Source organism: Schistocerca nitens, chromosome 4, assembly GCF_023898315.1.
Source record: "Schistocerca nitens isolate TAMUIC-IGC-003100 chromosome 4, iqSchNite1.1, whole genome shotgun sequence".
Lineage (NCBI taxonomy): Eukaryota > Metazoa > Arthropoda > Insecta > Orthoptera > Acrididae > Schistocerca > Schistocerca nitens.
The window spans coordinates 307,585,104-307,610,568 of NC_064617.1; the positions used below are offsets into that span (position 1 = coordinate 307,585,104).

A 25,465-nucleotide genomic window follows, 5' to 3' on the forward strand; every position below is an offset into this window, starting at 1 on the left:
TCTGAGATAAACCGTAAAGAAAAGCTTTCATACGCCTCATGTATGCGATAAATCGACTGCGCCAATCTGTATCGAGGGCGTATTTTTTATTGGATTCTTGCGTCACATATTTGTAATATGAAATAGCATAATGCATTCGGCTTGATACAGGGTTCTAACCATTTTCTTGAGGTTTCCCGTGACATTGTGGTTTCATCTTTCGATTTAATAATCTCCCAGACAATCTCGGGAACTTGTAACTAATTCAATGTATCCAGGATGACGTGTTGTTTTGAAACTTACGGATAGATCAAAAATATCTTTCTGACTGGTGTTCGAAACCGGTACGTGGATTACACGTGGGATGCTGTTACCGGCAAAGTTATTTAGGCATGATTTGAGACACACTCTCACACCTTCACCTCTGGCAACAAGTTGCAAAACAGCACATACTCCGCTGCAGAGTGAAACTTTAATCGTGGAAACAATCCCCTAAACTGTGGCTATGACACTGCTTCGCAATATCCTTCCTTTCATGAATGCAGGTCCAGCAAGATAAACAGGAGAACTTCTGTGAAGTTTGCAAAGTAGTAGGAACTCGCAGAAATTAAGTTATGAGGGTGGGTAGTGAATCGTGCTTGGATAGTTCAGTCGGCGGGGACACTGCCTGCGAAAGGCAAGGTTCTGCATTCGTGTTTCGGTTCTGTTAACTGTTTTACACTGCCAGGAATGTTCAACACAGCAGACACTCACTGCAGAAGGAAATATTAATTATGTTAACAACCGCTAAGCCTCATCTTAGTCACAATTAATCGATGACACTCATGTTTGTTTAACATTCATATCTCATTTTTAATATTTTCCTTCAAAAGCCAGCTCTTGCTCTGGAGCGATAATTACCTTTTTGCCACGTTCTAGAAATTTTTCCTCTCTCTGTTTCTAATTGGACACCAAGTTAATGATAAATACAAGATTCAGAGGATGATATGTCAATTTTTATTGTAACTGTTACAGAAAGAAATGAATAGAGCAAAGATGTGTTAAAATATGAATTCATGAGGAAAAGTAAACGTTTACAGTGGCATGTTGTAGCAGACATGCTGTTGTTTCCTATGGTTGGTCAAGAAAAGGTCGGTTCTTTTCCCAATCCTTGTCAGTTCCGTCCAATGTACTCCTAGTCTATCAATAATGTCCATCTTGAAAACGAAAAAGCATATGCAGTAATCTAGCAATGCGCAGTTTCAGTCGTACGGATATGTTCAGGTACATTGGTTGTAATCTGTATTATTTGTAGCTTGCCAGAGGTGAAGACAAATTGAATTTTGTGTTACGAACAGATGCTCCTCATATAGCATTGGACTTCTCTCTTAAACACTAGGAACTTTGAAAAATAAAGCTTTTGTCAATTCCGAAGTTGCTTTGAATACCACAGTGTTTTAGTACGCATAATGGTGGCGAATTTACTGATAGAAGCAATACTCGACTCTCTTTATCTCTCTCTGCTTTGAGACGGTGTCATAATTTCCTCATTCATTTCACAGACGTGGTTTTAATATTGATCTGTTCTTCAGAATTAGCTCTATGGCATCTGCCTTTATCGCTTGCTTCCGGTTTATACCGTTCCTTAATTAGAATTTCACTGCACGATTTGCATCTTTTTATAATTTTAAATTTTTGTTGATCGTATCTTATGATTTACAAGTTATGTTACAGTCAGGTCACATTTCACAGCATGCATGTGTATTAATGGTACGTACATCTCGCTACGTTACTAAGCTATGTTTAGCCAATTTATTTGCTCAGGCGGAGAGCAAATCAGGATTTAACTTCTTACAACCTTTTGACACTTAACGTAAGCGATCAAGCACGTGTGACGTCCGCGGAGACAAGTGGCAAGCTCTCTATAATTAGTATATGGATGACATATTGGCATACGGTTGTGGTACATACATTATAACGGGAAAATAGGCGGCATAATTTTGGCACATCTCTAACTTCGCCATTACACGCACTTGAATAATTTGAAATATTTTTAACTTCAAAGTAACAGGATCAAACAGGAATGGATATTCGAATTCGTAGCCTCACACCTCTCGCGCTACCGCTTAGCATTACGTGCGTAACTGGTCACATCGGTTCGTATGTCAGAGGGAAACACTGGTATTCCACCTGCAGCAGGTCGGGTTTAGTAAACTACTGTGGTATTGGTTTTTACTTATCCACATGGGATCGCAAAGAGTATTAGAGTATTACCAGTTTTATTAAAGTACTACCAGTTTCGGAATTTTAACAATCGATCCTTAGATCGGTTTAAAGGAGGAAAAAAATGATCACTTAAGTAAAGAACTTATTTAATATACAACTCACAAAATCAAACAGTCCTGACACTGTTAAGAAATAACTTCAATCTAGGAGATAAGTTGCATCCAGTTATCGAAAGAACTAAATGTAACACGAGAAATACAGCTGCAAAATGACTGACTGTAGCGTGATTGGGCAACATCAACCATTAGTCCACGCATTCCACTACAGGATTTATTATCCCCTGAATCGTATGGTACCATTATTTATTTTCCTAGCGTGCTTATTTATGCGCTGAAATGTTAAAGTTATCAAGCGGCTGTACCCTTTCCGCTCTTAATTGGCACCCTTGGACAGTCGGAACTACGTCATCGATCTGTAGCGACATAGGAATGCTGCACATGTCGAGCATACTACCGATTGTTCGCTGTACACGCATAAAAATACAATTTAACATACACTAAGATTTCGTATTTTATCTGCGACGCATTTTCCCTGATTAAATTACAAATAGTCCCTACTCCCTTGTTCTAACCAAGGTTCCCGGGAGGTATCTCTTGGTTGTATGGAAAATGCTGGGAGTGGAAACCCACTCCCAAATATTTCAATTTATTGCTCCTTCGGCCCCACCAATTTTTAGCTGGAAAGTTCCGGACTCTGTATGGGTCACTAATAGGAGAGCCCACAGCACTTAGAAACAAACACTCGGAACTTGTTCACAGGCAGGCCTACAAGACTGCTGAAAGGTTCACAGCTCAAATATCGGAAGAGGGCGTTTACCATCCGGATGCACGCTCAAAAACTCATGGGATATTTCCACCAGAAAACTTGAAGCATCACTATAATAGGTATGTTTGAATTTGTATCAAACTTAATAGGCTAGTATATCTGAGTCCCCTGTATCTTTCTCTCTCTTCAGTTTCTGCGATCCCTGACTGCAAACTAAAAACCTGTATTGACACAGTGCTCTCGATTCTTCTTGCGAGGTAAAAACGTTTAAAAGTTGAAAACACTGTGGTATTCAAACCAACCTTTCAGTTGATGCCAGCCTCATAGGAATACAATTTTTAAAGACACAAGAATTGACGAAGTAATGAACGCTTTCACAGCCAGTGTTCACTTTAGTTGAAACATTCGGGCTAAGAGGTCGTGGACGACGTATGAAACTGTTCACTGACATTTCGTCCCCAACTGCGGGGACATCTTCAACTCTCGATTTACGACGGGGATTCATAAAGTATTGTTTATCACCTCGAAAATCTGACGTCGGGTGATTATTTTTTTGTTTGCAATCGTGGTATACATCGAAACTCCGGCGCCACAGTACAGTAGCACGCCGCTAAGTGAGTGAAAAGAAAATGGTGCAAACTATTGGTGAAGGAAAGATGATTTGCTCCATTTTCTTTTGTTTTTTTTGTTATTCCCTGGCTGCTCTATCGTCATGCTACAGCAATGTGGCATAGTGATTTCAGTGTGTACTAGGAGAACAAACAAGAATTTAATTACGTAACTTTCGTGTTTCGATGTGATAAATGCTACTTTATGACCAACCCTTGTATCTTTGAAGATGACTTCATTGGTGGGGATGAAAAGACAGTGAATAGCTTTGCACAGGGTGTTTCAAAGTTTTTGTAACAATTTTCTAGGGATGATAGCTCATTTCATGGGGAACAACTTTTGTTAGAGCCAAAATCTTCGCTGACCCTACCGACTGACACTATGCGTCTTTCATAATTGATTATGCCCATGAGATGTGACAGGGGGTAGGCACTGTGCGGCGTTCGTATGCAGTGTGTGTTGACTGTAAGCCAGTCATCTGGCCCATGTGAAAAGTAGTATGCCGAGCTTCTAATACGCGGTGCAACAGATATGAGAGAAAGCATTTCTACTGGTGACGGAGAAACATTCATCAGTATTTACGTCATTTGCTGCTCAATAATTATAGCTATTACAAGTCGTTTATTTTCAGGTTGGTCAGCATCTCCAGGTACATGCTGCACGAGCAAGCCTTTAATGCTTATTTTTCTCTGGCCAGCAGGTCAGGTGTTGAAATGTGGACATGTGAATGTAAAACTATTAGCGTATAGTGGCAAGTGTAATCCGCTAATGGTGCAGTTACGACCGTGGAGATAAAACATCTGGTCGCAAACTTTGTGCCGTGTTTGTGGAAAGACTGTGTGACGCAGGAAGAAAACAACCAACATATTGAAGTTTTGTACATATAAAGGTACTATATACAAAAATATCTGCACTTAACACCTGTCACACCCTGTATACCTTTCTCTACTTAGAGACATTAATGGTTGATGCTTGAAATGTATTTGCAGTTGAGAATATGGACTGCCATCAGCTGTATAGTGGAATGACGATAATGAAAATTTGTGTCGGGCCGGGACTCGAAACTGGATTTCCCACCTATTGCGAGCGGTTGCCTTACCACTTTTTTAAAAATCTTATTTCGTTCGGTATTGTACGTTGCGTTTGTTCGGGGCGGATGTCCGATGACACCCGTTGAAGTTCATCATTGATCAATTTACTAAGGTTTTTTTTTAAATTTTTTTTATTACAGAGGGCAGCTAACCCTCTGACCGAACACGCTGAGCTACCGTGCCGGCAGATATTTTGGTACACAGCAGTATTAGAACATAGGACCTTCGACATGACAGTTTTTTTATCACATTTTGTTCTATATTGTTCGTTGAATTTGTTTGGGGCGGACGTCCGATGACACCCGTTCAGGTTCTTCGTTGATCCGTGCACTCAGTTTTTTTACTACGGAGGGTAGCTACCCCGCTGACCGAACACTCTAAGCTACTGTGCCGGCTACGGTTAGGCTGTCGGAGCATGACTCACAGCCCGACCCAAACTTCCGTATGTCGTCAACCATAGGTCTACAACCTGTACTCGTTCATCCATTATACACATTCCCATACAGGGAAGACATTTTACTGGAAAGTCGCTTGCCTGGTATCGGTGAATAAACACAACACTGCAGTGCTTGTATTATTCCGAATTCTGAAGGAGCAGACACTGGTCTGACAATGAGTCATGCTCGGATAGTCTAAGGGTAAGGCGACCGGTCGCGATAAGTGAGAAATCCGAGTTCGAGCGCCGATCCTCCACAGATTCTCACTGTCGTCATTTCAGGATACAGCTGATGGTAGTCCATATTCGCAATTGCAAATATATTTCATGTTATTCAAGCATGTCGGAAGGAACATTTTATAGTAATTAGGAATAATACACGGACTGCAATATAGTATTGATGCTTAAGGTTTTGTTGTTGTATATCACTCTAATTTACTTGGGTAGGTAGTATGAAGATGTAGCACACCTCGTTAGTAGTCCCTGCTTTTTTGGTGAAATTACTTTATCCAAGCGCCAGCGAATTCAATAAAAAGACGCCTAGTGTCACTGCTAAGGGTCAGCGAACATTTCGGCTCTAAGAAAACTGGTTACCCATGACGTCATCTATCATCCTTAGAAACTTGTTGCAAAGACTTTGAAACACATTGTCTGTTGACCACGCCTCTCAGCCCGGAAGTTTTAACTGAGGGAACATGCGCAGGTGTCAATGCTGAAGCCGGCAACTTAGACTGCTAGGTGGGAGCAGGTCGCAGGACGCACCTGCAGAACTTACCGAGGTTCTCCGAGGACGCGTTGAGCTCGGCAAAGCCGCGGGTCCCGCTGGCTGCGGCGCCGGCGCCACCTGCGGCCGCCCCCGCCCCCGCCCCCGCACCGCTGCCGCCCCCGCCGCCACCGGTCTTGGCCAGCGACGGGGAGTGCAGCGAGGAGCTCTTGTGGCGGCGGATGGTGGGCAGCCGCGACACGAACGACGCGTTGTGCTTGAAGCTGGAAGAGACGCGACTGAATCTCAGCGTCAGACACCGCTCCGCTGCCGCCGGCGGGCCGGGGTCTCATGCACGGGGGCGGACAAGCACAGCGCGGGGGAGGCAAGCACGCGGCCACACACAGCAAGCACGGCACGGCATGCGCTACGGGGCTCCCACACTCCGAGTAAAACAACTCTGCGACTTGTCGGGGCGAGCCATCACTCGTCTGCACCTCTCTCTCGGGTTCCACCGAGGTCCTAAGACACTGGACTCGCACTCCTGGGTACGGCGGTTCAAATCCCGGCCCAACAATTCTGATATACACTACTGTACGTACAAACTGCAAAACCCACATTTAACACACAATCGGACAGTGGCAAAGCGGGAAAAGGCTAAATGCAATGGTTTGGGACACCACTGACTATAGCACGCTATCTGGCCTCTTGCGTATTGAAGGAAATCTGAAGAGCAACCGCTACACCGGGGAAGTTCTAGAGCTTGTGGCATTGTCCCCCTTGCAGGTTGCTCCACATGAAACGTTTTAGCAGAACAACGGCCGGCTACACGTAGTGAGGAGTGTGTAAGCCTTCTTCGAGCAACGACTGATATTGTTGCTTCCCATGTCTGGGAGATTGTCGGTCGGTACTTCGTTCTGATCCTTCTGCAACCACTGTAGATTTTTTGAGGCCGTGCATACAAATCACGCCGCAATATGTTTTCCAGTAGCATCTTTCATTCCATGCCTCGGCGTCTACAGGCTCTGTAGGCAGCGCGTGGTGGCTTCACAAAGTACTAAATTCTTGTAGTCAGAGTGCATGTGCAGTTTTTTAATTCTAATCGTTTATGTCTCGTCATGTCACTAATCTGCGGAATAAATTTCTTTGTAATCACATTTCTCACTCTTCGTGCTGCAATTTCCACAAACAGTAGTGTAGGTTTTTCGTGGTGTTCCAAAACCACGCAAAGCGAGTATTTGGATGGTTCCGTTCAAAGAGCACGGCACTGCCTTTGTTATAACCTTGTTAGTTTGTGGCATCACATCTCTTTGTGTTACCTGTTGCGTAGGTATGGTACATGGACACAGTTGCAAGCTGGGGAGAAGCCTGAAACACTTCATCAGAAGATTTACGAGAATGATCCGGTAACGTTCTAAATTGTACGGAAAGTGGTGCGGAAAAAATATGCCGTATTTTACATGCAAGGTGCCATGGCAGGGAGATGGATAGCTAAATATGTGGGTAGTTCTGTTATTTGTTGCACAAAATTGGTGAGGAGAGTTTCCACTGGTTCGATGTTACATACTTGTTGTATTTAAAGGTATAAACTGCTGCGTACAGAATGATGATAACTGGTAGAAGTTCCTTATAAGCTGGGGGGAGATTTATATTTGTCTTTTAGAGTAAATAGATATTATGTAGCACATGCACCTCACTTCATGCTGCAGAAGAAGCTTTTCTAGCATGTTTAACTTCTGAGCTGTTAACAAGAAGTATTTTATTAAATACTGCTTAGAACAGTGCCTCAGTATTATCTTGATAGTTGCCCTTCGATACATATTTACATCGACAAATATTTGGCTTCTCCTCAGTAACTGGCAGTTAAATACACGTATTTGGTAGATGAGGTCGCTAAGCCACACCTCCATTTTACATGAAGGTTATTGAAAATGGACTTTGTTTCAAAATATTTTCAATGTATTAAAAGCCAGCCATTGGAGCCTGAAGAAAGTGCCATTTAAATAATTTCTATTGGCTACATGGAATGGACCCTACCAAACCTTTCATTTTATTGTTTTGTATACAATCACGAACAAAATTTACACTGCATTAACGATTGTTTCCATTTTGCTCTGTAGCCAGCTCGTTGCTGATCTACGGTAATGTTTAAATGGCAATAGTGTCATCGTCTTGTATGCAGTGCAAAAGTTTCAGTACAAAACAGTAGATACTGTCCATAATATGTTAACATATTCAGAGTTTGATGTATGTAGCCTACATTCAGTGGTGGAGTGAACGAAGTCCTGATTTTGCGGACGTTTCTGGAGGTAGTTCTATAGAGTTAATTCGCGATAGTTAGAGTTACTTTCTCGTCGTGAGGTCTGTTATTTAGCTTTGTATACACTATCTCTGAGGCTGCAGCTACTACCTCCACTAGTGATCTTCATTCAACTACAAAGGGGACAACAGCCTTCTGTAAGCACACACTCTGTTCCTATTTGAACTGCGTGAATAACCGGGCCCACATTTGATTCTGCCCACAAGATGGCAATACCGCCCCGGTACTGCCGTTTGTCGATGTTATTTTAATCGGATTGTAGGAGGACGTACATAGTCTCAAGTACAGCAACAAGCACCAGATACATCAACTTACTAGAAACTCCACCATACAGTTAGGGCACTACTCCAATACCCATGACTGGAAACGAAGCTGTAGATTACCTACGATACTGTCGATGTAAAGAGGCTTGTACTCGATAGTCACCATATACGCTACATGTAAAGAGTTTGACTCTTATAAAACAATTATCTGGCTTCTACTGCTACCAGTACAGTGTTGATGTTACTTGTCGGATGGAACATTATAGCTGCATAACAGTACTATTACGACACACGAAAAACAGTAATTAAGTGTTTAAAATTATGTAGTGTTCTCTTCCTCAATATTACCTGCGAACAGTGTGCAATCCCAAAAAAAGTTATTAATTCTAGTAAAATTTGGGCCCATCAGTATGTCAAATGCACTTTTTCTTACTTTGTATATCCCCAAAGACATTAAAAATTAACAAGCTGGATTACAGTACTTTTCGAGAGTAGTTTGTCAGTGGAAATAAGTCAACGTTTCTTTGCTGTGAAACGATGTACCTGTTCTGCCAGGATAATGTGAAACTCTTCATCCAGCACCCACAGTTGCGTGCTATTTGTTTTCAGTACTATTTGTGTGCAACAAACACAATGATATTAATTTCATACTCTATTTTTTTTCATGGTTGCCCACTTCTAAGAGCTTTTAAATTGCAGAATGCGTGCTACATTAACAGCTTCTATTATAAACAACTGTTTACAAACACAGGAAACTAAATCTACGTAACAAAATACGTAAGCTGCAAATATCTAAGTCTACAATATATTAAACAAGGCAAAAATGTAACGATTATTCTACCGTCTCACAAGGAAACAAGTCGAGTACTTCCGCAAATACACTACTTTAAATTACAGCACTCAAATACCTTGGAAAATGTGTGGTAAATTTCAACACTCTGGTATGGAAAAGTGTCTTTCGTTCCAGAGGAAGTCCTAACATTGGTCTAGTATCGAGTTTTATCTTTTTTAGTGGGACTATGTTTTCTGTTATGCTGCCCGTCACGTTGATTATAAATGCATTGACTTTTCCTGTAAGGCAGTAAAATTTTGATAACATTCTACTTAGGCACTAAAACACAAAACAATGTCCTTGTGAGGAATAATACAAGAAATTGTACTCTTGAAAAGTCAAAGACACACAGAACACGATTAATCTGTTTCGTAAAACGATTTCATAAGGCACTTATTCTGTGCCACGAAACATACACTCCTGGAAATGGAAAAAAGAACACATTGACACCGGTGTGTCAGACCCACCATACTTGCTCCGGACACTGCGAGAGGGCTGTACAAGCAATGATCACACGCACGGCACAGCGGACACACCAGGAACCGCGGTGTTGGCCGTCGAATGGCGCTAGCTGCGCAGCATTTGTGCACCGCCGCCGTCAGTGTCAGCCAGTTTGCCGTGGCATACGGAGCTCCATCGCAGTCTTTAACACTGGTAGCATGCCGCGACAGCGTGGATGTGAACCGTATGTGCAGTTGACGGACTTTGAGCGAGGGCGTATAGTGGGCATGCGGGAGGCCGGGTGGACGTACCGCCGAATTGCTCAACACGTGGGGCGTGAGGTCTCCACAGTACATCGATGTTGTCGCCAGTGGTCGGCGGAAGGTGCACGTGCCCGTCGACCTGGGACCGGACCGCAGCGACGCACGGATGCACGCCAAGACCGTAGGATCCTACGCAGTGCCGTAGGGGACCGCACCGCCACTTCCCAGCAAATTAGGGACACTGTTGCTCCTGGGGTATCGGCGAGGACCATTCGCAACCGTCTCCATGAAGCTGGGCTACGGTCCCGCACACCGTTAGGCCGTCTTCCGCTCACGCCCCAACATCGTGCAGCCCGCCTCCAGTGGTGTCGCGACAGGCGTGAATGGAGGGACGAATGGAGACGTGTCGTCTTCAGCGATGAGAGTCGCTTCTGCCTTGGTGCCAATGATGGTCGTATGCGTGTTTGGCGCCGTGCAGGTGAGCGCCACAATCAGGACTGCATACGACCGAGGCACACAGGGCCAACACCCGGCATCATGGTGTGGGGAGCGATCTCCTACACTGGCCGTACACCACTGGTGATCGTCGAGGGGACACTGAATAGTGCACGGTACATCGAAACCGTCATCGAACCCATCGTTCTACCATTCCTAGACCGGCAAGGGAACTTGCTGTTCCAACAGGACAATGCACGTCCGCATGTATCCCGTGCCACCCAACGTGCTCTAGAAGGTGTAAGTCAACTACCCTGGCCAGCAAGATCTCCGGATTTGTCCCCCATTGAGCATGTTTGTGACTGGATGAAGCGTCGTCTCACGCGGTCTGCACGTCCAGCACGAACGCTGGTCCAACTGAGGCGCCAGGTGGAAATGGCATGGCAAGCCGTTCCACAGGACTACATCCAGCATCTCTACGATCGTCTCCATGGGAGAATAGCAGCCTGCATTGCTGCGAAAGGTGGATATACACTGTACTAGTGCCGACATTGTGCATGCTCTGTTGCCTGTGTCTATGTGCCTGTGGTTCTGTCAGTGTGATCATGTGATGTATCTGACCCCAGGAATGTGTCAATAAAGTTTCCCCTTCCTGGGACAATGAATTCACGGTGTTCTTATTTCAGTTTCCAGGAGTGTATATCCAAACATAATTTTCAGCTGAAGAATTTGAAGCTAATATCTATTTGGCCAGCCGATACTCTTATAGTCTACAGAATATTTACTAGCTCGACGTACGTTATTATTGCTAGAGTGCTGCCAGCCCAAAATGTGCATTAATACGTAAGAAATATCGCACTATGGCTTTTTGATAGCTATATCTTTCCTGTCCCCATTCTTTTAGAATGATTCCGTATCACTCTTGAAAAGCATGTTCGTTTGTCTGTCTCTCTTGACGGATGTGTTAATAGTCATATACAGTTTGCTTCACATATACTATGTTCGCCTGAATCTTCAGCTTTTCTAGGCGAAACGTCTTCACTCTGCAGTTTTATTAAAAAGTTTGTGCAGTGACTCCAGCGGGTCAATGAAGCGTGTACGAGGAGAATCCCGAGTTATAATTATCATATATCTTGTGTCTGGTCTTTCGGACATGTCGAAAAGAAAAGACACCACTTCGACCCTGCCACCACTGTGAATCGAGACACAAAGGAAATAGAGACTTTAGCTGCCAGTGGGCTTTGATTTATAACAATGGGCCAAGTTGAAGGTTTGTGCTGGGCCGGGATTTGAACCCAAGTCTCCTGCTTACTATGCAGATGCCGTGTCCGCTACGCAATCCAGACACAGATCACCACAACCGCTACCCTAGCATACCTGCCATCAGACCAAAATATGAGTCTGGCTGGAGGCATGCTATGGCAGTCCATGCGGTTGAGTTGACAACTGTAAACACACGGCATAGTGATCAGTGCATCTACCTCGTAAGCAGGAGATCCGAGTTCAAATCCCACTCCAGCACAAATTTTAAACTTGCCGTACTGGTATAAATCAATGCTCACTGGCAGCTAACGATTTTAATTCCTTGTAGTCTTTATAATTATTGCCTCGGAAAGATGAAGTATGGTAATAATTTTTGTCTGTCTGCAGGTACATGTCTGCAATCCCAATACACCGAATCCCAGCGCCAAAGTGCCATAGCACGTCTCTAGAGGTGTCAAAAAAAGATTTGGCTCAGCTCATCTCCATTATTCAATGATCTATGCCTTTTTATTTTGTCTAGAAAAGTGCTGCAGTTTTGTGGAGTGGGGATATCAATGCGCACCAGGACTGCGACATTGCATCTGCAGACGAATTTATTACGTAATTCCATTTTCTCGAAGTGGTAATTAAAAGCTGTGGCTACCTCTCGTACGCGTCATTATGCGTGACAATTGCAGTGAAACGAGCCATAGTTTTGGGCATGATCCTAGTTTGTCCTGCTGTACCTAAAGATGATGTGGAGATTAGTACTCGTAAATTCAACGATAGTCTAATGATGGTTGACAATTACGGATGATTTTTAACAAAACGCAAAAACCCACTACTTTCGCACTTTCCTGCTTTTTCCTTCCATTTCGACCTCTTCTGCAGAATATCCGAAGCATCAACTTAATGTCCCTAGAACTTCTAATAATGAATGAACACGTTTTCATAGCTTACTGTACGAGTTTGTATACCAATGTTGTTCTCCACGTTACTGTAATATCCGGTATTTCTAATTGTCTGAGCTTTTTTTTCCCCTTACGTTTCTGTTCTATCATATTATCATTATCTCATAACTATGAAATCTGGCTTTACAATGTATAAGCTGTTGGGCGAAATAACATGAACACTCATAGGTATTAACGTACCTCTATCTTATTGCATACAGAAAAGACTGCATCCTTTGGGACACCTAAACTCTGCCTATGAGATTATACACTGAGGTGACAAAAGTCATGGGACAGCGATATTCACGTATACAGATGGCGACAGTATGGCGTATACAAGCTATGAAAGGGCAGTGCTTTGGCGGAGCTGTCATTTGTACCCAAATGATTCACGTGAAAAGGTTTACGAAGTGATTATGGCCGCATGACGAGAATTAAAACGCTTTGAACTCGGAATGGCAGTTGCAGCTAGACGCATGGGACATTCCATTTTAGAAATCGTTAGTGACTTCAGCATTCCGAGACCCACTGTGTCAAGAGAGTGTCGGGAATACTGAATATTAGACATTACCTCTCACCACGGACATCGCAGTGGCCGATGATCTTCACTTAACGACCGAGAGCAGCGGCGTTTGCTTAGAGTTTTCAATGCTAACAGCCGAACACCACTGCATGAAATAACCGCAGAAATAAATTGAGACGTATGACGAACGTTTCCGTTAGGAGCGTGAGGCGAAATTTCGCCTTATGGGCTATGGCAGCAGACGACAGGCGCGAGTACTTTTGCTAACAGTAGGACGTCGCCTGCAGCGCCTTCCCTGGCCTCCTCACCATAACGGTTGTTGGTCAGGCGAGTCCCGATTTCAGTTGTTAATAGCTGATGAGAGGGTTCGAGTGTGGCGCAGACCCCTCGAAGCCATGGACCAAAGTTGTCAACCAGCCACTGTGCAAGCTGGTGGTGGCTCCATAATGGTGTGGGCTGTGCTCACATAAAATGGATTGGGTCATGTGGTCCAACTGAATCCATCATTGGTTGGAAATGGTTACTTTCGGCTACTTGGAAATCATTTTCAGCCATTCATGCACTTCACGTTACCATGACAATGTGCCATGTCACCAGGCCACAGTCTTTTTGCGATTGGTTTAAAGAACATTCTGAACAAGTCGAGCGAATGATTTGGCCACCTAGACCGCCCAACATGAATCCCATCGAACATTTTTGGGCGTAATCGAGGTGTCAGTTCGCGTACAAAAGTCTGCTCCGGCAACACATTCTCAATTATGGACGACTACATATGGCTCAACATTTCTACAGGGAACTTCCAACGACTTGTTCAGTCCATGCCACGTCGAGTAGATGCTCTACGCCGGGAAAAGGAGGTCCGACACGATGTTGGGAGGTACCCCATGACTTTTGACACATCAGTGTATATTATTGGCACGATCTTGTTGTTGTAGACTTTAGTGTGAAGACTGGTTTGATACAACCCCCCACACTAGTGTATCCTGAGCAAGCCTCTTCATATCTGAGTAATTATTGCAACCTATATTAATTTTTACCTGCTTACAGTAGTCGAGACGTGGTTTGCCTCTGCAACATTTACCCGCAGTTCTTACTTTGCCAAACTGACTATTCTTTGATGCCCCAGGATGTGTTTTATCAACCCATACTTTCTTTTAGTCGTGTTGCGCCATAAATTTCTTTTCTCCATATCGCGAATCAGTACCTCCTGATTAGCTACTCGATCTCCCCCTCAATTCTTCAGTATTCTTCTGTAGCACCACATTTCAAAAGCTTCTATCCTCTTCTCGGCTAAACTGTTTATCGCCGATGTTTCACTACCATACAGGGCCACCAATGAATCACCTTCAGAAAACACGTCATAACTCTTAAATTTACCGAGCGAGGTGGCGTAGTGGTTAGACACTGAACTCGCATTCGGGAGGACGATGGTTCAATCCCGCGTCCGGCCATCCTGATTTAGGTTTTCCGTGATTTCCCTAAATCGCTCCAGGCGAATGCCGGGATGGTTCCTTTCAAAGGGCACGGCCGACTTCCTTCCCCGTCCTTCCCTAATCTGATGAGACCGATGACCTCGCTGACTGGTCTCCTTCCCCAAACAACCCAACCCCCCTCTTAAATTTATATCAGATATTAACAAAATACCTCTTCTTAGGAAAAGCTTTTTCTTGCTGTTGCCATACTTTATTTTATATCCTCTCTGCCTCGGCCATCATCAGTTATTTTGCTCCTCAAACAAAAGACCTCCTCTGCTACTATTACCACTCTCATTTCCTAAACTAATTCCCTCGGCATCGTATAATTTACCTCGAATATATTCCATCACCTTTATATTACTTCAGTTGATGTTCATCCTACAATGCCTCTTCAATACATTATCCATTTCGTTCAGCTGCTCTTCCGAGTCCTTTGCTGTCTCTAACATAATTACAATGTTACTGGCAAACATCAAAGTTTTTATTTCTTCTCGCCAAACTTTAACTCCTTTCCTAAGCTTCTCCTTGGTTTTCTTTACTGCTTCCTGAATATGCAGATTAACGTTGAGGATGCCTTCCTGAATTGATGATATAATCCTATTTTAGTTTCTTCTCAACTACTGTTTCCCTATAATGTCCTCGGACCTATATAACTTCAGTCTGGTTTTTGTGCTAGTTTTAAATAACATTTGTTTCCCTGTACTTTATCCTACCTTTAGAATTTCAAAGCGTACCAGTAGCCCAACTGACATTGTTAGAAGCTTTTGCTATATCTATAAAAGCTGTAAGAGTAGATTTCCCTATCTTCAACATAACTTCTAAGAGTAGTAGTAGAGTCAATGCTGCTATGCTTGTTCCTACATTTCTCTGGAAGCCAAACTGATCTTTTCCAATACCGGCGTCTACCAGTTTTTCCGTTCTTCTGTAAGTAATCTGAGTATTTTTCGGCCATTATTTGGACTGTAGTCACATGTGTCAGCATCTGCTTCATTTAGAATTGCAATCATTACACTTTTCTTGAAGCCTGGGGTATTTTGCCTGTTCATACATATACGTTGCACAGGGGATGGAATTGAGACATAATGACTGGATCTCCTAAGGCTCTCAATAATTTTGCGGGAATGTCGTCAACTCCAGAGGCCTTGTAGATCCTTCAGAGCTCTGCCACCTTTTTCTCACACTATCATTTCTCCGATATCATCTTCGTGTACCTCCTCTTCCCGTTTTATAATATTGTCTCCATGTTCATTTCTAGCGCATAGCCATTCTGTATATCTCCACCTTCTTTGCTTACAGTTGGTTTTACATCTGAGCTCTTGATATTCGTATGGATGCTTCTTTTGTTCCAGATATGTTGTTAATTTTCGTATAAGAAGTATGTACGGTTCCACTAGTCATGCACATTTCTACATCACTGCATTTGTCCTCTAGTCATTGCTGCTGGCACAGCAAATGTTACTCTTCGTTTAGTGATATGACAACACCAAAGTGTTGCGGATAAGCTAGAAGCTAGTCTTGTAAAAAAAAAGGATGTATAGCTCGGTGTTCATATTATTCCGTCCAGCCCATATACATTGATTGTCCGAAAGTCATGGGAAGGCATTGTGTCACGAGTCGGGCTGCTGAACAAAGTGCAGTGCTTTTACCTTCATACAGGCTTGGTAGACATAATTCACGACTCTCATCCCGCATTCAAAGTCGTTTAACTCGCGACGTGTGCAACTTTCTCTGCAAACCAGTGTGTAACAGACTGCATAGACATCGTGTCTGCTCTCGCGCGATACGGATCATGAAGCTGCAACATTCGGGGTTCATATATGGCACAGCTGCAAATGGGACAACCGTTCCCTGACTTTTGGCTATTCTGTTTACGTCTCTTGTACTTCCAGGCGGACTGCTTAGCGCAGTTAGTAGTGTGTGAGGTGTAACTCTTGTATGGCTGCCCATTAACGCGACATCACTATGCACGCCAAAAACTGCCAACCATGTAGTGTATTTCTGTAGTTTTAGTATTTGATTCCCTACTGAATTTAATCTCAGAAGATACATTTGAAGCCCCTTTTAACGGTAAACTCATGGATGTTGACTATTTACACTAGTTGTAACAGGAAAAGTAGCAAGCACTTGTTTTAATGAAGCCAAAATCTTTAAGAGAGCAATGATATTTCTCAGAAAACATTTTCCTTTGACGCGCTATTTGATCTTTGAACAACTCTTGCTATTCCTTCCTTGGGGACCGCAGTCATAATCTACTTTTTGAAAGAAATTGACCCAATTTGACATTTTTTATTTCGCACTATCGCTATTCGCCTTTGGAGCCATTATCAAGTTCAACAGTCATTAAATATCCGACATGTCTAAATGAGTCGTCGGAATCTTACAATGCATATGTGATCATATACACCATTATAAGATGTGAGAACTAAAAATAGATAATTCAGCAGACGTGTTGTAGCCTCCGACGGCATCATGTCTATCAGACGTGTCGGATATTTCATAAATTTTTCACCTTTGCACTTGATAATGGCTATAAAGCCGAAATCTCGATAGTCTGAAATAAACGAATAATAAATTACTTATAATAAAATGGCAATAATTTCATTAAAGGACAACTGTTATTCTGCTGTTGCATTAGCCTCATAAGTGTTGTATTACCTTTTTCTTGAGTTGTTGAAGCCATGTCTCAATAAGAACCCATTCCGCATAGGAGTGTGGTTATAACCTGATTCCCCGGGCAGCAAAGAGACACGGGCTTAGAGCAGACATTCACTTCACTTCCTTCGTTTACATATTTGTGTAAAAGAGTTTTTATTTCACAGGGTTATACGCTTATGAAATAAAAGTCTCTCTCTAGCACGGGCGGTTAAATTGGAAGTAAACAGCCTCCACACACATGGAGAGTACCGCAAGACGAAACACAGCTTTTACTTTCCGAACGGTTCCAGATATAGAAACTAGGCATTCGGTGAATCATAGTACGCATACCAGCAAGTACTTATGTTAACATTGTTAGTACTCTTACCTGTAGTATCGAGAGGGATACTGATGTGATTATGTATTATTACACATTTTTAATGGAACGTTATACTTTTCTGTGACTTACGATAGCGCTAGAAAAGTTGGGTGCTGTACTAATACGCTTATTAATGTTGTGTGAAAACTTCTCGTAGAAGTATGTGGCTATTTTGACGCAGTTCAGTAGAATTTCACGTAAGATATATAGGAGTAGTTTTCCAAGTGATATTTTACGAAAGATTCCCTACTATTTTAAGCATTGGGGGTCTTCGAGCAAAGACTGGACAGATAATCATCCCACCATTGAAGACATGAATACATGCAAAATTGAGATGACCGTTTTTCTAAGCAGGACGGAACGGCGATATTTCTCCTTCAGACAACTAAGCAGTCAAAAACTAAAGCACATCGATAGATGGGAAACCACTCGACGAAAATGCAGCTGCTTCCACAAAAGTAGGTTTGCTGAAATATGGCGACATAGATATAAAAAAAGATCTAAGCCTCTCTAAATACGCTAAATATCAGAATGAAGTTTCACTTACAAATATTCTGAGCCTGTGTCTGTCGTATAAAGGGGGTATATAAATTGCGTAACAAAATTAAAGGATAACTTTTTCGAAATCCCTTTATTTTCTCCCATCCCGACACAGAAGTTATAAATTTGGTTCAAAGGAGCGTAAAACCTTCTCCGTAATGGTGCTAAAGCGTGGAGTCCTTCGAAGTCTCACTTTGACTCGATGACGCTTCAAACGGCAAAGTGACGACACGTCCAAAAGAAATAGGCCAGAGCTCAGAATTTCATCTGAGGTGTAACGTGGGTTAATGCTGTCACATTGATACCACATTTCACTCCAGTTCCGCCCAACGCTACTACGGACGTGTCACACCATGGTAAAGTCGTCACACCTCCCCTTACCCAAACCTCGCCCCTTCTCTTGATGCCTCTGGGATGGAAGCCACAAACGTGATTCCAAGCGTTGAAATCACGCGGTTTTCTTGCTGGTGGGCAGAGAGAAACATTTCGAACAGACTGGCGTTTCGAATTGACACGATGAGGCCACCATAGATGTCATAAAAAGAAACTGGAAGCAGTATTGATCGCATAATTCTTTTTTTTTAATGTACCACATTATTTTTTCTATAATAAGAACTAAGTTCTTCAAAATGTTAGAGATGTCATAAATGGCGTGAATGAAAGTACCCCCTCCCTTGTAGTGTTCATTTTCACACATTTCATTGTCAAAAACGACAATTTGTAGTGCAGTGTGTAGCAGTACTACTCTCTTGACAAGCTTTGACTCTGTTGCACCCCACTGACGATTCATCTCTTTGCAGTGTAGCGTGACCGCAATTTTTGCTCTGGTATGTAGGGTGAAACTACTAGGAGCTGTTCAAAACATCTGACGAAATTGTGAATGTGCTCCTTCCTGTTTCGTGCCCTGCTGTCATGTGTGCGTGAAGAGATGGGACACCGCCATGCATGTAAATGAAACGACGAAGGGTGTGTGGAAGACCCTCACTTGCGAAACACCATCAATATCACCAACATACCTTTGTTGGCCTCTTTAAAACGGTCCCTGTACACAAATAGCCACTTATAGACTCCTAGGTGCCGGCAAGACAGGCAATACTTTCGACACAGCTCAGGTTTCGCTTGCGGTCGGTGAGCGTTGGTGCAGTGGCGTAGCGACACTCAGCTGTTGGGCTTTGATGGACATCAAATCATTTTGCAGACAACTCCCGCACAGTATGCTGTGTTTCTTTCTCGTGTTATCGTCATTGTTTTCAGTGCATGGTAAGGAATCTGTGATGTGTGTCGTAAGCTCTGGGTCATCTCAGTGCCGAGGAACTGGGTTGTTTGGGCGTTTTACATAATTATTGTGCAGATGTCTTCCGCTGATGTTAGCTAAGCCGTTGCTCTATCTGGAGAAGAAATGTCATAGTGAGATACTGCGAACGTGATAGGAGTGTCACAGAGAGTGGAAAGAAGGGTGATGCAAGTCCAGATCAGGGCCACCGCTGTTTCGGTAAAACGCGGGAGGACCGCACTAATGGTTGGCAGGCAGCCTGGGTCCGACGAGCGACAGCGCAAACCCAGCCGATCGTCTTGCTGCTGCTGCTACGGCTAAGTAGTGCCAGCGCAGACAGTTTAGTGACGGCTGCAGGAACTACGCATTCATCTGCGAAAGAGGTGCTAAACTTGACACATGTGCATTGTGTGGTCAGTTTGCGGTTTTCCAGGCAGCACGCACAGTTCGGTATGGAGCAATGGTGCTGATTGCTCTTCACGGAAGTGTCACGCTTCTCTAGGGAGGACAGTGGTGGCCGGATTCCGTTATTGGCATCTTGATGTGGAGGCAGGGAATCATTCAAACGTAATTTTCCGGCAGACTACATTCAGGAGTGGGTCTTTCATGATTTGGGGAGGCATCAGGCTACACAGGAAAATGCCCCTCATTGTTGTGCAATCTCCAGTGCTGAACACGCAGCATTACTGGGATGAAATACTGTAGTCATGCACCATTATAGAAGCTGCAGCATTTGCACCACGCTACGCACTGATGCAGGACAACACTTGGCCTCACATCGCCTCTGTCATCCGATATCGTTTTAATGCATTGTGCATCACAGTGATGGAATGATCGGCCGACTCAACTGAACATGTGTAGGATTCCATGGGTCAAAGGCTAGGACATATAAATCCCAAGCCAGGGATAGGTGAGGAATTGATTCATGCATTACAGAACACCTGGAATACCATCCTCCAAGCCTACATGATTTCTTTATTCTTAGCTGTAGTCGCCAATACCAGGCAATCATTAATGCTAGATACTGTGCCGTCCGTAACTCAGAATTCATCCAAATCATTTAAAAATATTTAAGATCATAGCTTATATCTGTCTTTGCCCCGAATATGATTTGATCAAGCATAAAAAGCAGCAGCTGTGTAGTGCTACACTGTTGCACTATCGCTCGGTGGCCCCATACGAAATCGTAGGGGTGTTAAGAGGGTTGCCTATCCTGCCAGTTCCAGGTATCAGTGAATGAGTGTTTCTTTAGAGGGGCATTATTAAAGTGCAGGCGCCAGATTTTTGTTATTGTAGAGTATCCGTCCACACAACGGTCTAAATTGGCGCCCTTTTTATCAGATTAAGTTTTTCGAAGCCTTCCCGCCCTTATTTCCAACTTTATGGTTTACTCAATTAAATGTCCTATCGATATCGTTCTTCATGCGACGATAGTAAAAATGGAGGGACAGTTTAGTGAAGTGACTTGCTGCTCTGGAAATTTACAGTTAATATATTTAGTTGGTCGGTTAATTTTGATATTTAAGTTATCACAGCTGAAAGAGAGGACGGCAACTACTCTTTCGTACTTCCTTTAGAAACGAATTGATATACATAGTTACCTAATATGATGTTGTATAAAGTGATTTATACTCAGATAGGTAGACGATGCATTCTGGCATCCCACAGAATTTTTTGTTTTTTTTGTTTTTGAGTTCATGTACGACCTACTAACAGCGAATGTACGATCATACTTGAAAATGACTGACTGGTTGAAATTAGTAAATAGTAGTAAATGGAGCATTTTACTCAAAATACGTACAGCCTCTGGAGAAACATGACGTCTTTTAGCCAGCGTTTCATGGGTGTCAACTCACAAATAAGGAAACAAATTTCTCATGTAGCAAGTTTGCTTATGAGGCTATTTTGCGCAGCAAGTACACGAGTATAAATGTTTGTTTATTAATTATGTTTTCATCGATAAAGCGACTTCCGCAGATAATTTGGCTGAAAAGATTCAGCGCCGACGTTGACAACTCATCTTTTCGAGGGCTTTCGAATGCAGTTAAAAATTAGCGCTGTTCATTTAAAATTTCATATTGCTTAACTTTCTCGATTTTAAAAAAAGGGCGGTATTAACGTTGTCTCTGTAGATCGCACCCAGTGCGCCGCACACATCGCTGTGGGTGAACAGACTTTTAAACACCCCGACACCGCGACTTGCTCTCTCCAGAGATCGACGTCATCCCTTCGACTCACTGCATGCAAATGTACAAAATCTCGGAACAAAATGCCCTAGCCCGACACTACTAATCTGATAATAGCTAGCAAGTAATTGTAGAGGAAAGGATGTGGCTGTGGAAAAGGTAGGGGGATATGGAACTCTAGTCAATCTTTCCAGTTCATGCTGCAATCTGCTAGTAATAGTTGAAACTAACTCCTCAGAGGCTGATTTTACGTCACAATACGGCTGCTTGTTTTTAGGATTTGCTGTGTAACGGAAGTTTTATACCGCAAGGATACGAAATTTTTAGACGTAAGAACCCTTCATTTGATATCCAGGGGTGTGTCGGATACTAATTTAATAACTCAATCTAACTTGTAGTGCCTTTATGTAGCGTTTAGTTGATTGTTTTATTTGTTGGTTATAGAAAATTCGTTCCCATAATGGGCAACGGCAGGCTATATATGGAAGGGGTTATGTACCGATTTGGCTTCCAAGTATTCCATAACTCCCGCCCATGTTTAGATGACTTTTTAAATGGTATTTATGGTTTTCAAAGCTGTTTTATGTATTTCAAACAATTCATGGAAGGAGGGAATTAGTACATTAGATATTAAAAGAATAATTTATTGTTTTAGTTTCGTATTACTTTCATTCGTCTTAAAAAAGCCACCACGTGTAAAATAGGGAAATAACTTTAATTTATCTGAGTACAATTACAGTTATTTTCCACTGCATTACCAATACAGTCCCCACTGTTTTGGATACAGCTAGTCACAAGAAACTTGTGTCGTCAGACCAACAGCAGCGAACGAAATCTGATTCTGAGAAAATGGCAAAAGCTATTAAATTAATGAAGAAGAAGAAGATGTGGTATATGAAAGCTGCAAAAATGGTCGATGTCATTCTGCCTACACTGTTACGTCTCGCTAAGTCTGAAACTTCTGATGAGAAGGATGCAGCTACAACAAAGGAACCAGAACTGCGCTACCAGCGAGTCTCAAAGAGCGCTAGCAGCCTGCTGCCTGCACACAGAATCTCTTTTCTGTTGGTGATAAAGAGGTGGTATTCACCTGATAGCATATCAGTGGGCTATTAGGGACTGTATCAACAATCCTTTTGAGAGCAATAGGAGTGCTGGAAAGGATTGGCTGAGAAGATTTTTGAGGAGACACAATAATATTTTATCAAATCGGAAGCCAGCTGGGACATTACAGGCTAGAGCTTCTGGATTCAGCGAAGAAGAAGTGTCAAAGTTCTTCGACGTTCTTGACAGTGTGTTTCTTCAGCACAAGTTCTCTGACAAGGGAACCTCCCCATCGCACCCCCCTCAGATATAGTTATAAGTTGGCACAGTGGATAGGCCTTGAAAAACTGAACACAGATCAATCGAGAAAACAGGAAGAAGTTGTGTGGAACTATGAAAAAAATTAGTAAAATATACAAACTGAGTAGTCCATGCGAAGATAAGCAACATCAAGGTGATTGTTAGCTCCGGAGCGCCGTGGTCCCGTGGTTAGCGTGAGTAACTGCGGAACGAGAGGTCCTTGGTTCAAGTCTTCCCTCCACTGAAAATTTTACTTTCTTTATTTTCGCAAAGTTATGATCTGTCCGTTCGTTCATTGATGTCTCTGTTCACTGTAATAAGTTTAGTGTCTGTGTTTTGCGACCGCACCGCAAAACCGTGCGATTAGTAGAAGAAAGGACGTGCCTCTCCAATGGGAACCGAAAACATTTGATCGCAAGGTCATAGGTCAACCGATTATTCCACAGGAAAACACGTCTGATATATTCTATACGACACTGGTGACGGCATGTGCGTCACATGACAGGAATATGTTGTTGACCCACCTAACTTGTACACTTAGCGAATGGGTAAAAAGATTCTTCTACCTTGTCCGATTTAGGTTTTCTAGTGGATGTGATAATCACTCCCAAAAAGTGATGAAAACATAAGAGTTTATCACATAAACTGAAAATAAAAAATTAAACTTTTCACTCGAGGGAAGACTTGAACCTAGGACTTCTCGTTCCGTAGCTGCTCTCGCTAACCACGGGACCACGGCACTCCTTGACTCGCGTTCTCCTTGATGTTGCATATCTTCGCATGGACTACTCAGTTTGTATATTTTACTAATTTTTTCCACACAACTTCTTCCTGTTTTCTCGATTGATCTGTGTTCAGTTTTTCAAGGCCTATCCACTGTGCCAACTTATAACTAAATCTGAGGGGGGTGCGATGGGGAGGTTCCCTTGTGAGGAAAGAGTCTTCAATGTAGACGAAACTGATTTGTCGATCGTTCAAAGCAAAACTACCCACATCATAGGCCATAAGGGGAAAAGACAAATAGGAGCTCTCTTCGTGAGAGGAAGAGGGCGACTTATGATCATATTTCTACGCACGAGCTTCCCGAGGAAGAACATGAACCAGCAGTTACGTTATGTTATGTTAACCGGGAACCTAGAAACGACGGAGAGGCTCCGTCCCCGCCGCAGCCGCAGTGGTCCGCAACCCCACGACGACCGCCGCAGTCCACTTTACCCCTCCGCCGCCCCACACCGCACCCAGGATTATTGTGCGGTTTGGCCCCCGGTGGACCCCCCCAGGGAACGTCTCACACCAAACGAGTGTAACCCCTATGTTTGCGTGATAGAGTAATGGTGGTGTACGCGTACGTGGAGAACTTGTTTGCGCAGCAATCGCCGACATAGTGTAGCTGAGGCGGAATAAGGGAAACCAGCCCGCATTCGCCGAGGCAGATGGAAAACCACCTAAAAACCATCCACAGACTGGCCGGCTCACCGGATTTCGGCTCAAGTTCGCCGGGCGGACTCGTGCCGGGGACCGGCGCTCCTTCCCGCCCGGAAAGCCGTGCGTTAGACCGCACGGCCAACCGGGCGGGCAAACCAGCAAATGAGAGGAGCATCACCGGTATCTATTTCTGCCTGTAACCCCTCTGGTTGGTACAAAACAATCTGTCCAAGCAGTGATTTGAACATGTTATTTCTAAAACCCACCTCAGTAAGGAGTCCCCTGTGCTTCTCATCCTAGATGGCGACTACAGTAACACTAAAAACAATTAGGTAATTGGATGGATAGGAGTCATCATGTTCATCTAGTTAGCTTCCTTCGTTACTGCAACACAAGATCCAGCCACTGGATAAAACATTTATGGGACCGCTGAAGACCTACGACAGCAAAGAGATCCGGCAATGGCTACGAACAGACGACAGTGCTCTAAAACCACTTGATGTTGCAGAACTTTTTGGTTGTGCCTGTCTAAAAGTTCAGAACTTTGAAATCGCAGTCAACGGGTTCAGGGACACGGGCAATTTCCCGTGCAGTGGAAATATGTGCAGCTATCATGACTTAATTGCTGCCAACGACGGAAGTCTCGAGAACAGAGATATCCGACGTTCTGTTGAGCAATAAAATGAGGAGGTCAGAAGGAGCTGAGTGAGAATGAAACTAAAGCCGGTTAGTAGAATTTAGAATTTATTAATTGTCTATTAAAACAAAGCATTGATTTTCTATTCTACAAACCTCAACTTATACTTCATAAATAAACAAGCAGCATTTCCTTAGCCAGAATCGTCTAGTGTTCCAGTTACTGTGAGTCTCTAAGAGTTATCACCTACATCGCAAAGGAAGAAGATATAAAATCACTGGAGGCCAAAAGGTTCAGCTGAGGCCTTGATATATTCATTCCATAAAAATAATCTGAAAGCCTCACTGAAAGAATCTAATCGCCCATAAACGTCTACCAGAAACGATCATAGGGCAAAGAAAATGTCAAAGGAGTTTGTAAAGACGATAGAGCTCCAAGCTACTGACTGTAGTAAT

The 25,465-nt window shown here is 43.2% G+C and overlaps 1 protein-coding gene across 1 annotated transcript in view; it reads right to left on the reverse strand.

Moving 5' to 3' along the window:
- The window catches only part of LOC126253138 (potassium voltage-gated channel subfamily KQT member 4), a 1,084,963-nt gene that overhangs the window by 239,532 nt on the left and 819,966 nt on the right, over nucleotides 1–25,465 (reverse strand). Inside the window, exon 8 of the mRNA XM_049954282.1 lies at nucleotides 5,921–6,147. Within this exon, the coding sequence (XP_049810239.1) occupies nucleotides 5,921–6,147 (227 nt within the window). The remainder of the gene's footprint in view (nucleotides 1–5,920; nucleotides 6,148–25,465) is intronic.